Here is a 12,276-nt window from a genome sequence, read left to right as displayed (position 1 = left end):
GGACTTGATCTAAAAAGAACCTTTCTAGCTCTAAACTTTTGGTCTTATGATCCTTGTGAATTTCAAATACCAAAAATAGATGCAAATGAAAAATTGGTCAGGATCTTTCCATAATGTTGCCTTTCAAATTAGGGCTACTCTTCATTCTCATTTTCCTTTACTTTATCATTGCTATTAGATAAAAGATGCAATTAAATCAAATGAAATGACAAGTCTAAAACACACCTCTTAAATGCTGGAGCCTTTAGATTGTACCACAAAGGGTTTGAGAAGATTTCTGAATGACTACAGGAACAGAGCCTCTCATCATTTTCTATAGCACCAATAATCTATGGACATAATTTCTTTGAGAGTCAATAACTACATAATATTTTTGTATAAGCTTAGGTAGAGAAAGATAGAAAAATGACCATCACAGGGTCAATAATTAGAGAGAGCCTGAGCTCATTTTCAGTCTTTAAAACCGGCCTTACTTAGGAGGAATCTTTATAGTTTTTTCCTTACACCGACGAATAACATAAAACATATGCTAAAGAGGAAAACACCTTGTACAGGGAATCAGGAAACCAGGGTTCAATTCTGGGCTATACTCTTTATGTGTTAATAAATCACTCTCCTCCTCAGTAAAATAAAGGGCGGGAGAGAGGCGTATTGCCTTCAGGTCCTTTCCAGTTTATTTATTCACGATTCTATCAAGTGCCTAACTTTCCTTAAAGTTCAAGTCCCTTTCCTTCTCTGTTGCTAGGCAACCCCAGGCAGCCAGCACTGCAAACAAAGGGAGGAATTGGGCCTGCTGATATGGCTATTGATTTTCTGCTGCAGTCTCTGGTGATAATGCCCAACATGGCCTCAGCTGAGGCCTGTGGACTGGATCAAACTAAGTGATCAGAGTTGTCTGGAAGGAGTCCGGGCCGTGTGCCACAGCCCACTTCTAGCTTTGGAAACATGCGAGGTCAGAAGATTTAGAAGTAGGGTGGTCTGACCCTGCCATTCTACAGCTGGGAAACCTGAAACCCACAGAAGCTTGTGAAGGGCAGGGCCAGGATCTGAAATCTTCTGACTCAAAATCCATTGCTCCCGATCCGCCTGATCCACCAAGTCAAATGGGCAAAAGCGAAAGGAGCCCTAGAGATTCCTAACACCTATTTCTCCTAGTTACCCTGGGGAAGGCCCTGAGGAAGGGCAGGCAGGCCACAGGGAGGCCCGAGGGTGTGAGGCCTCCAAGGCCCCAGCCCCGCTCCTAAGCACTGCGGCAGCGATGCCGGAGCCCTGGCTCTGGGGCTGGGTTCCGTTTGTCAAGGCCATTGCCAAGAGATAAAGCTGAGAATGAGCAGGCACACAACGCCTTCTGAGAGCGTAATGGGCTCTTGCTGGCTTCCTGATACCGGCGTGCTAGGGATTTGGGGCAATTCACACGCCTGATGGGAGGCTCATCTCACATCTAAAATGGCCCAGAAAGAGATCTGACTACGGCATCCCGGGAACGAGCTAGAAAACCATGAAGAACCAGGCTCTAAGTTCATAGTAAAGTACTAGAAATTATTACTTTACTCCAGAAACCAGCATCAATTAAGTCTAGGTTCTATTTATGGATCAATTAAAATCCTTTGGCTGACTGATCCTCCTAGAAAGAAAAAGCTTTTCTCTAGGCTGCTTTACTCGTGACTGAACCGGTGCTATCATCCTTGCCGCCTCCTTCCCCGCCCTGCTCTACCTCTGAAAGGCTAATCTACATGCATCCGCCAGAATCTCTGGGACCTTAAATCAGACTCAGGAAGAAACCAAGGGTACTCAAGTGTGTTCCAATGAAGGTGGGGAAAATTCTTCCACAAGGAAGCAAATAAACCAGAATGAAATGCACTTTTACACTACTGACAAGGGGGCCCCCAATGCTCTCCAAGGCCCAAGGGAGACAGAGAAAATACTTACCACAATGATGTTTTCATGCTCTTGAGTGGTCAAGTTAGTATTCTAAAAGATTGAATAAAGGGAAAAAAGGATTAGATAACTTTGCATTTATCACTCACAAGTACATAGATGTATGAAAAAGAGAATGAAGGAGGTTTAGAAGAAAACTGAAGATTCTGGGCTTAGAGTCTTTTGCTGTTGTTGCTGTTTTTCAAATCTTCATAACGCTAGTTTGGGATTTTCTTGGCAAAGTTACTGGAGTGATTTGTCATTTTCTTCTCCAGGTCATTTTACAGATGAGGAAACTGAGATAATAATCAATAGTTCCAGGGCACATGACTGGTGGAGAAAACTCTTTGAGGTGGTACTATAGAATTCCACAGTTCTGCTTACATTCAGGGACATTTGTAAAAGGGATAACTTTTTAAAAATTCATACTTTTTATTTAAAATCAGAAATTCATCAGTGTGGCTATAACCTTATCTGACGAAGAAGGCAGCCCCTCTACATCGTAACATATGGACTTTGAGAATCATTGTATCTAAACAGTTTATCTCACCCTATGACCAACCTGGTAATAAGATTCTGGAAATTAGGCTATTCCCATTAATCATATTCATGAAGTCTTTCCAGTCTGTATGAATTCTACCAGCACAGTCTTTGAGAACCATAGAGTTATCTTTTCATCATAATTTGAGAATCTAATATTTATCTTCCCACTATGAGGAAGCATCAGAGTAGGACTTTAATTGACACCAACTCCTAAGTTGGTTTCCAAGATTTGCAAAGCACTGACAATTGTTACTTTCAAGTTAAAAACAAATTCAAGTTTTTAAAAAAAACTCAACCCTAACACATCACCACTCCTGTCCTTCCCCCCCCCCCCCAATCTTGTTCACATTTCACAAGCATAGAAGGCCTTTGATGTCAGAATCTGGCAGTCACTTTGAAGACTGAACTCCATCAGCACTTTCCAAACACTTATTTTCTGTAAAGTAGATTAGAATTGGCTTTAGACCTTTGCTGACTTAAAAAATAATTAATAAAATGCTTACTGCAAAGAGTTTTTGGCTAAAGTGCTTGTACATCCATTCTACAAAGTGGGACAGAACTGAACAAGATTTTTAGGCAAAGCTGTAAGGTGGTCTCTTCAAAGTGATGTATATATTTGGGGAGATTCTCCCTTTCTGGTTCTGTAGGAAAAGGCAGAAAGGTGAATTCTCTTAACCAGATGAACTCCCTAGTAAGTTTTTCTCCAAGTGGCAACCAAAGAACCTAGAATCAAGGTGAGAGAATGGAGGAAAGAGGAAGTTTCACAGGCAGGTACTTGTCTTTCCTTCTGAAAGTAGTGCAGTTAAGAATATTCCTATCTATACCAACAGATTTTCCTAGAAAGAAGATAAGGCAGGGAGAGGGAATTGATCTCAAAACCACTAGAAAACTGATCTTTGCTGTCAGGAATTTTCTATAAATATGCAGTGAGAAAGAGCTGATGTCGTAATTCAATTTAATTCAACAAGCATTTATGAAGTTTACTATGTTCTGGGCACTCTGGTGCTAGAGATATAAAGACAAAAACTAAATGAGGTGGTACTATAGAATTTCACAGTTCTGCTTTCATTCAGGGACATTTGTAAAAGGGATAACCATTTCTAATACTGACATTGTGAGCCAGTGAGTCAAATTCAGGATATCATGAGTCAAAGCTGAATTCTCCAGTTTGTCTGGAGTTAGAGGAACATTACCATGATTCTTAGAGGCCCTGACCAGCTCAACCTGATGAACCCATATTGCCTTTACTGGCCACAGAAACTCAGCCACAGGCACGCTCATATTTCAGAGCAAAGTCAAACCTGGTTTGCTGCTGGTGAATCCTGCTCCCAAAAAGGAAGAGTCAGCACTATACTCTGCTAACAGAATCTGCCCTCCACGCCTGTGCTGTTCAAAGGACAGTATTTAATTAGCAAGCCCGCATTCCAAGCTCCTCTGCTGTGCTAGGAAGTTTTGAAGTGAGTGGAGTCATGCTCATTCAGTCTACATGAAACATCATAGCCTTTCTTTACTCTGAATCTGTTCATTCATTCCTTCGTTGTGGGTAGCACAACCTTTGTTCCCATCAATACCAGCAAGCTAGAAAGCATCAGTAAATGCTTTGCAGTCAAAAATATCTTGTGTTAAAGAATTTTCACTTATAGATTTTAAAATGTACTTTACTGTCTGCTCTATTAAGAAAACCTCCTGAATCTCTTGCCCCCTAAGGACTGGCCACCACAGGGAATTGGCACTCTCTCTTCAACAGGAATGCTAAGATGCATAAAGTTGTTTCCCTCTCCAAAAATGTTCCTTCCTCTCTCATAAAAGATAAAATTGGGGCCGCTTTTCCCTTCCTTTCTCCTCCTTCTCTGCGACAGGTTCAGTAATGGCTCACACACTGTGCTGCCTATTCATGTTAAAGGGAGTGCCAAAGGAGGACTTTTGAGTGAAATAAAATAAGATCTTATCAAGTTTGAAGGAGGCAAAAAGATAGGGTCCTCCAGATGTCTGTTTGCATGAACACATATAGGATTATCTCTTTCCTGTTGGCTAGTAAAAGAAGCAGCTTCTTCTGGCAAAGGGTCATATTCCAAATATTCCTAATATTCCAAACCTCTACCCTGCTCCTCTGCGGACAGCCCCCACCATCTTCCTGACCTTCAGACTCAGATTCTGCCCCTTCCCCACTTGCCCCCTTGTATCTCCCCTTCCTCAGAGTAGGTCGGAAAACTTCGTGACACCTCACTCAATTCCCTCTCATTCTTGGGGAAATGACCCTGGTCCATCCTTGGAATGGGCTGTAGGGTCTCTAGTCAATTCAGGCAGCTAGGAAGAGGGAGAGCTGGCATAAAGGCAGAAAATCACAGAGTTTGGCAAGGAAATTCAGCAGGAGGAAAGTCGGTTAAGCAGTCAGTAGAAATGGTGAGCCACAGTATGGGGGTGCTAGAGGGGCAAACAGCTGAGCAGAGGGTGTAAAGGGGTCCTGGGCAATCAGGACAGCCTCAGAAGAGTCTATTAAATAGAATACAGGAACGTGACAGAGCAGTGCACTTGGCGGACTTAGTTTAGTTCTAGAGTCTTCAGCAAACACTTGATAACAGCCTGCTAGAACCCAGAGCCAGTTAATTTTGGAGGCTGAGTCCAATTTTTCTTCTGAAATAGAACTCATTACCTGTGATCCCAACCCTTCCACTCTTCCAGATTTCTCCATTACTGTTCACGGACTTGGCACTTACACATGCAACCCACTGTCAGATCTTGATGCTCCTCCGTTCACACCTCTAGTATACCTCTTTTCTGTTTATACAGCTCTCACACAAACTTCTCTCCCAGACTTCTAGTTGGCTTCCCTGCCTCCCTGCCTCCCTCTATCTGCCTCAGCTGCCAAAGTGATTTTCTTAGGCAGAGTTGTGCCTGTTCCCTACCTCCCTCCCTCTCCCCCCCCCCAGATTCAGTAAACCCGGTGGGCTCCCCAGCACTTCCAGAATCTCCCCTACAAGAGCTGTTCCTCACACGCAGTTCTTCATATCCTTTCCCTGTTTGTGCTGGCGATTCCGCCGGCATGGAATTCTCTCTCTCCTCACTTCCATCTGGGAGAAGGCCTTTCCCAGGCCGGTCCCTCCCTTCCCTGAGCTCCAATTGTTGGTGTCTTCTTTCTGAGATTAGCTTCCCCATGTCCCCAGTCATGTGCATATTTACATTTACACCCCCCATTGTACTCTGTGCTCCCTGAGGGCAAGTGCGGTTTTTGCCTTCTTTATATTCCCAGAATTTCACAGAATGCCCAGCCCAGAGTAAATGCTGAATAAATGCTTGTTGATTTATTGACTGGCAAAGTACTGCCTAATCAGGAGGCAACAAAAGCTACCTGTTGGCAGAGACAGGTACAACTAAGAGGTTTAGAGCAGAAATTACTGGAGGGAAGTGTAAGCTGTAACCACTAGGAGCTCAGTGATACTAGATAGAGTCTTTGGGGACTACAAGTCAAAGGCCAAGGGTGGTTATACATTGACTGTCATCTCTTTGACCATGTCTGTTTGTCTGTCTGTCTCTCTCTCTCAACTTCTCCCTAGCTCAGTACGACTTCCTAGATATAAGATGACATATATCCCTATTCTAGTTGCAGTCTTTTTTGGTCTTTTGTCTTTTTCCTCCTATGCTAAACAGGTACCTTGAAGGTAGTATGAAATTGCACTGTCAGGCCATCCTATGGCAATAATAGCATTAATATGATGTTAAGAGCTTCTAAGCTCAAGTTGATTCCAAAAGCAAGGACTTCAGGCTCACTGTGTGCTTCCTTCCTTCAGGGACACTGATCCCTGACACTGGATAGGCCCAGATAGATAAAAGAATAGCTGGGATTGCAATACACAATCTAATGGACAGAAAAAAAAAAAAAAAACCTGTAAGCAGAAAAAAAAATGAAAAAAATGAAAAAAATAAAGGATCTTTTGGATAGATTTCAGAAGATTGTTGAAATTAGATGGAAAAAAAATAATTACATCTTTATTTTCATTAATATCTAAGTGAGATTTAATATTTTCTCCAATTATGAATATGGGTAACAAACATTATTTTGAAAATAGATCCACCAGAGATTTCACCAGACTGCTAAAAGAGACTAAAATTCAAAAAACGCATACTTTATGCATAATTCCCTGGGCAACATAATCTTTTGCAATTTGTTATCAACAAAGAGATCAGCTTGATTTTTACTTCTCCACTGTTGGGCAGAGGTAGAACTCAGCAGAGGGTAAAGGAAGAAAAAGAAGGAAAATATTTATATTTTCTATATTTTTAATGAGGTTAAAAATTAATAGTATGGCTCCAAACTCAGGAGCAAACTTACCTCAGAGAGCAGTTTGGAGACTATCTCCAGTGGAGCCTGGTGGATGGAGTCATCCTGCAGTGGAGATGTCAGGGCCATGTCTACCAGAGTCCGGATCTCCTTCAAGACGACTTCCCAGCGACTTGGATTGCTCAGGACTTTCTTGTATTTGTAAATTTTTTTCTGTTTGGAAGGAAAAAAGATATATAGGATGCTGTAGGCTAGAAAATATCACAGAACCAAATAGCTGTAACGAACTTACTGTAGAGACCACTGAGAGTCTATCCCCCCCCCATTTTACAACTGAGGAAACAGAGTCCAAAAGAGATGAAGTGATTTGCCTAAGGTCACAGGGATGATGGATCAGTGGTAGAATCAAAGCTAAAACCACAGCTCCCAGGCTAGTATTCTTTCTACTAAATAACAATGCTTCCAGTTATTTTTTATTGTGGATATTCTTGCAGTGAAATTTAGCTCTTCATAAAAATTCTTTTATACAAATTTTACCTTTGAAATCATAATTATTTAAATCATTAAGAGAGAAGACATGCACAGATTAAAAAGAGTCCTTTACCTTAAGTATTAGGTACCACTTCCCCTAATCCCCATTTCAACTTCATCCTCATGGAGATAATCTCAGTAAAATGTTCTACATGGGTTATAAAATCTTAAAAAAATAAACGACTGCACTAATCTAGAGCCCTGGATCAAAACCAAGTCACACATGGAGGACAGGCCATACACAACCACCACCACCTGATGCATAAAACAGGAAAAACCTCACCTTCCTTTAACTGATGAATTGTCTTGCTTCAATGAAGCAAAAGTAGTGGGCTGTAGGGAGTGGCTTGGTGCTTGGTAGCTTCTATTCGTCTCCAAGCTCCTCAAAGCCTGACTCACAAAAACTAACCCCCCTGGAAAACTCCGGGGGTAATGGAGGGACCAACTCTTTTCTCCTTCGGAGCGAGATCTTCACGCACACTAGCAGAGCTTGCTCTGGAGACAGGAAAGCAATTCTAACTTTCCTAACTCCTTCATTATGCATTTTGCTCCTTGGGGAAACCTAATTTTAGTGTCTCAACACTAACAGCCAACTGGAGTGACAAGTCACAATCCTCCAGCCAGATCCGCATCAGAGGGAGTGGGCAGCGCCCTCCCAAAGTCACTGGACCCAGAAGAAATAGTGAGCACCCTCACTGCTGACATCGTTAGGTTACCTAATCTGGGAATTAACAAACCTTGGATTTTTGTTTTCCAAATACACTGAATGAGGTAAACAGAGTCACAGACAGGATCTCAGAGGTGACACAGACTTGAGAGGCCCTGGGGCCCAACCTGTATCCAAGGGCTAACTACAGTAAGTCCGATGGTTCTTCCACTAACAGACTTCAACTGCTGAAGAGCAGTTTTTGTTTGTTTTTCACACTCCCAGCCCGTAGCATTGTGCCTGGCATATAACAGGTGTTTCAAAAATATTTGTTGACTGTTTAGGATCACATCCTGCCCCACATGACTCTCTTCTTCTAGCCTCCAAACTTCCAAAAGGGGGAAACTCGGAGTCATTTATATTGAATCTAGTTGCTTAGGAAATGAGAAATATCCCCAATCAGATTCCCCTGGATGTGTTTCCCTTTCTGGAGGAGGACTGAACCTCTCCTTCCACCTCTCCAAAGGAAAGAGACCTTTCTGGCAGATGCCGCATCCCAAATGAAGACTATCAAGATGCTACTCAGTGGTCCCTCCCTCCATCCAGCACACACTAAGGCAAGGGGGAAGGAGCTGACAGGGTTGGCCGGCCCAAGTGCCTTCCTTCTCTTCTTTAGAAACTCAGCTTTGCTGCATCTGAAGCTCGGTGGAGACGGCTGCCTACGCTGACAGACACCTGAGACATCCATGTAATTTGTACACATGCTGTCTTCTCCTTTTCCTTTTCACAAATACGCCCTCCCTACATAACACCGGGGAGTAAATGGATGGCAGAAAGTCAGGTTCACGTCAGTGAAGCATTCAAGCTGAACACCAGTGTTCATAGATAAGTGGGGATTGTAACGCTGTTCTCTCCCCATCACCTGCCCTGTGACATGATTTAACTTCAGAAATGTATTTCTGGGGATTCTGGGATCCCTTTACTGATCACTTACAATGCTCCTATAATCAACAATGGTGTATATATACTTATTAAACTCATCCACTGCACTGAATAAGTATATGAGTGAAGGGTGAGTAGTGAGGAATATGTGTGTGATTGTATCTGTGTGTAATTTCTAATTATGCGTGTTCTTTCTCCAGCCCAGACTTATTTTACAGAGATAAGAAATAGTTCCTTGCAAGAGGGAGGCTTCATACTGATGGGCAACAGAAAGAGATTTATCAAGCCACTAATTCAAATGAATTTTTAATTATATATATATGAATCAAGGGTTCAACATATTTAAAATCATTTTAAAGCTACCTTGCTCTGTTATCTTTCAGATGTATTCTGGGTTTTATACTCTTTCTCCAGAATCACATATGTTCTCTCTTCAAGAAGGAGGCTTTCAATGAAGAAGCAAAAAGCCCTCACCTGTGACTCAGACCCAATCCAGAGTTACCACAGACCAGACCAGCAGTGAGAGGGTGAACTAGTCCACACTATTCACACAACCTCCCTTATCCATACCCTTCTACAGATGAGGAAATTGAAGCCCAAGAGATAACTTGCCCAAAATCACATAATCCATGACAAATTAAGGAATAAAACAAGGTCCTATGATACCCAAGCCACCAAATGTTCCTTTTAAATTTTATAAATTATAGAGAGTAATTACAAATTACTGAAATTATATTTCAGTAAGAGGCTGAAGCTCCTTAAATTAAAGGTAGAGATTGTTTCAATTTAGTCTTTGTAACACCAGAGTCTAGCACAGTTCTTGGCACACAGTCATTCAATAAATGTTTATTGATTTCATCGCATCCCTCCCTTCCTCCTACCCCTTCGCCCTAAATTGAACTCAGAGCAGAAAACCAGAGAAGAATGAATCATAGACAAGATGACAAGAAAGGTATCGAATGTCAATTCTGATCTCAAGTCTTCAGCCTAACAATTAATGTGCCCATGAGTGGTCTTACTCTTGCCTCACAGACCACAAAGCATACATACGAGCAATCTAACCATCTATCTTGTTTGATTTCAGGGGTGGGGGTGGTAGGTGGGAAGCACTGTCTTGGCCAAGAACCAGAGTGTTTCACAAGAGAAGTTCTTAGGAGGAAAAAAAAAAGTTCTTGAAGTCAAACATGGTTGTGAAGGTAAAAAGGGATCAGCTCTACCAGGGAGACGGGGTCAGAATCACTCACTTGATGCTAACCTGCCAGTAATGTACTGAAACTCGTGCAGCACAGCAGAGACAGGACTCAACCACAGCCGCCGCTCCTGAGGAGTACCTGTTCTTTTCTCCCTGGAAAGGGAGAAAGGTGTTGGGGGAGGGCAATGTTGTGCTTCCAGAAGACACTTCTCACCAGAGAAGGCTAGCTCCTGATAATGTCTCCCCACACTTCTGGGGCTCTCATCAGAACACAATTACAGGGTATTCTCCTAAATCTTTTCTAAAAATTTTCATTTAAAATCATCCATTCATTCATTCAAGAGAATGCACAATAAGAGAGAAATTATTGGATAACTGATTAGGAATTGAAGGGATCCTAGCAGCCATATAGTCCAACTCCCTCATTTTATGGATGAGGAAGTTGAGACCGAAGGAATAGTGAAGCTATCTGCCCAAGGTCAGTAAGATGGTAGATGAAAAGAAGTAGGTTTTGAACATAAGTTTTCTGATTCCTACTCCAATGTTCTTTTCATTGTACCACACGCCTATAAAGTTGCTGTATGAAAATTTAGAAAACTTGGTCCATGATAAATTATTTCCCCTGCAAAAGACTCCTTCTAAAAAGTTTTTACTTTAGGATTTCTTTAACTAGTATATTTAAAGTGTATAAATTAAAAGTTACATATTTTAGGAGGGGAAGTGGTTTACACAAAACATACCTATTATCACTATTTTTCAGCTGATGGTGATTTCTTCCTTATTCAATCTCACAGCATTTGATATTCTTTGTTGTTAGCTACCTGGAACTTTATCACCAATAGAGACCTCAGCTTCCTCATCCACAAAATAAGTGGGTTAGACCAAATAATTTTAAAATTGTCTCCTATTATCATGAATGTATCTCATTCAAGTTTGCATTATAGAATTATTTGGGTCCATATCTCATCTTCCTCTATTATTATAAGTTCTTTAAGAGCAAGACCTATGTTTTACTCATCTTTGTCTATCCATCAGTTCCTAACCCAGTATTCTGCATACAGTAAGGGTTTAAAAAATGTTTGTCAAATGAATGAATGAATAATTAATTCATGGTTATATCCATCATGGTGGCAATAAAAGGCTCATTCAGCCTACAATGGGGGATATATGTAATCTATGGAATTAGGATAAAAATACTTGCATTTCCTATATCTCCAGGTTGTTGGGAAGAAAGCACTTTATAAACCATAAAGAACTATAAAAATGTGTAATTTGTTAAAATTTGCTAAAATAAATAAATGTATTATTTTAATATTTAAGTAATATCCCATATTATTGTGGAAATGCACCTGATTCATCTCAGCAACACAATGAAAAATCAGATATAAGAAAGAAGTGAGTCAGGAAGGATACATGGCAGGATTTCCAAAATGGATGATAAGTCCCTTTATCCTTTAGCATAGACTAGAAGGACTCTATCCTTTCTGCTTCCTACTATCAAGAGAAATGCTATGATTACAATCTTATGGAAAAGTTACCAAGAAGCAAGAGTTAGCTTGCTACAGATACATATTATAAGGGTCTCCAAGGAAGAGAATATGGATGTGTCCTTTATCAGCTAAAGATATCAGGGAAAGGTGATGTCAGTTTACATGGGGAACTAATCACATTTGGTCAGGAGGAAAGGGTTGCAGGTAATGCTTGATCAGCCAGTCATGCCTGAACCTTTACTGATTTAACAAGAAGGCAATTCTAGGGAGATACTACTCTTGTCCACCTTCAATTGACGAGTAAGCAGCAGCTGGAGGGTAGAAATGAGTAGTATATTTCATACCCATAGGTGATGACAGACATATAATATTCAAATGGGCTGCATGAAGAAATAGAGATGGGACTAAAAAAAACAAAGATAGGCAGAGCAGTTGCCTGAGACAGTCTGTTGGGATAACCAAATATTTTTGAAAGTATTGCGGGATCAAAAGCCAAGATATATGAACAAAGAGAAGATATCAAATTCCTGGGGGATTGTGGGAATGAAGAACTTGTTATTATCAAAAGGGAAAAAAGGCAAATCTGAAAATATCAGCAGTTATTGATCCTATATCTAGCTGCCAGTGTCTACAAAATCATTGATATCAAAGCTTTTAGAAATTATATTTTCCAGCAAGCCATATCTTTTACAGTCAAACATTTGACTCAAAAGTACATAGAATATAAGATCCTACT

The 12,276-nt window shown here is 41.0% G+C and overlaps 1 protein-coding gene across 3 annotated transcripts in view; it reads right to left on the bottom strand.

Annotated features, from left to right (window-relative positions):
- Window positions 1–12,276, bottom strand: part of CMIP (c-Maf inducing protein) — a 255,413-nt gene that overhangs the window by 50,397 nt on the left and 192,740 nt on the right. For all 3 annotated transcript variants that reach the window (XM_051976177.1, XM_051976176.1, XM_051976178.1), the window contains exons 4-5: window positions 6,791–6,952; window positions 1,930–1,971 (exon numbers count right to left, since the gene is read on the bottom strand). In XM_051976177.1, the coding sequence (XP_051832137.1) occupies window positions 1,930–1,971; window positions 6,791–6,952 (204 nt within the window). The remainder of the gene's footprint in view (window positions 1–1,929; window positions 1,972–6,790; window positions 6,953–12,276) is intronic.

Source organism: Antechinus flavipes, chromosome 2, assembly GCF_016432865.1.
Source record: "Antechinus flavipes isolate AdamAnt ecotype Samford, QLD, Australia chromosome 2, AdamAnt_v2, whole genome shotgun sequence".
NCBI classification, from domain to species: Eukaryota; Metazoa; Chordata; class Mammalia; order Dasyuromorphia; family Dasyuridae; genus Antechinus; species Antechinus flavipes.
This window is presented reverse-complemented; position numbering and strand designations above follow the sequence as displayed.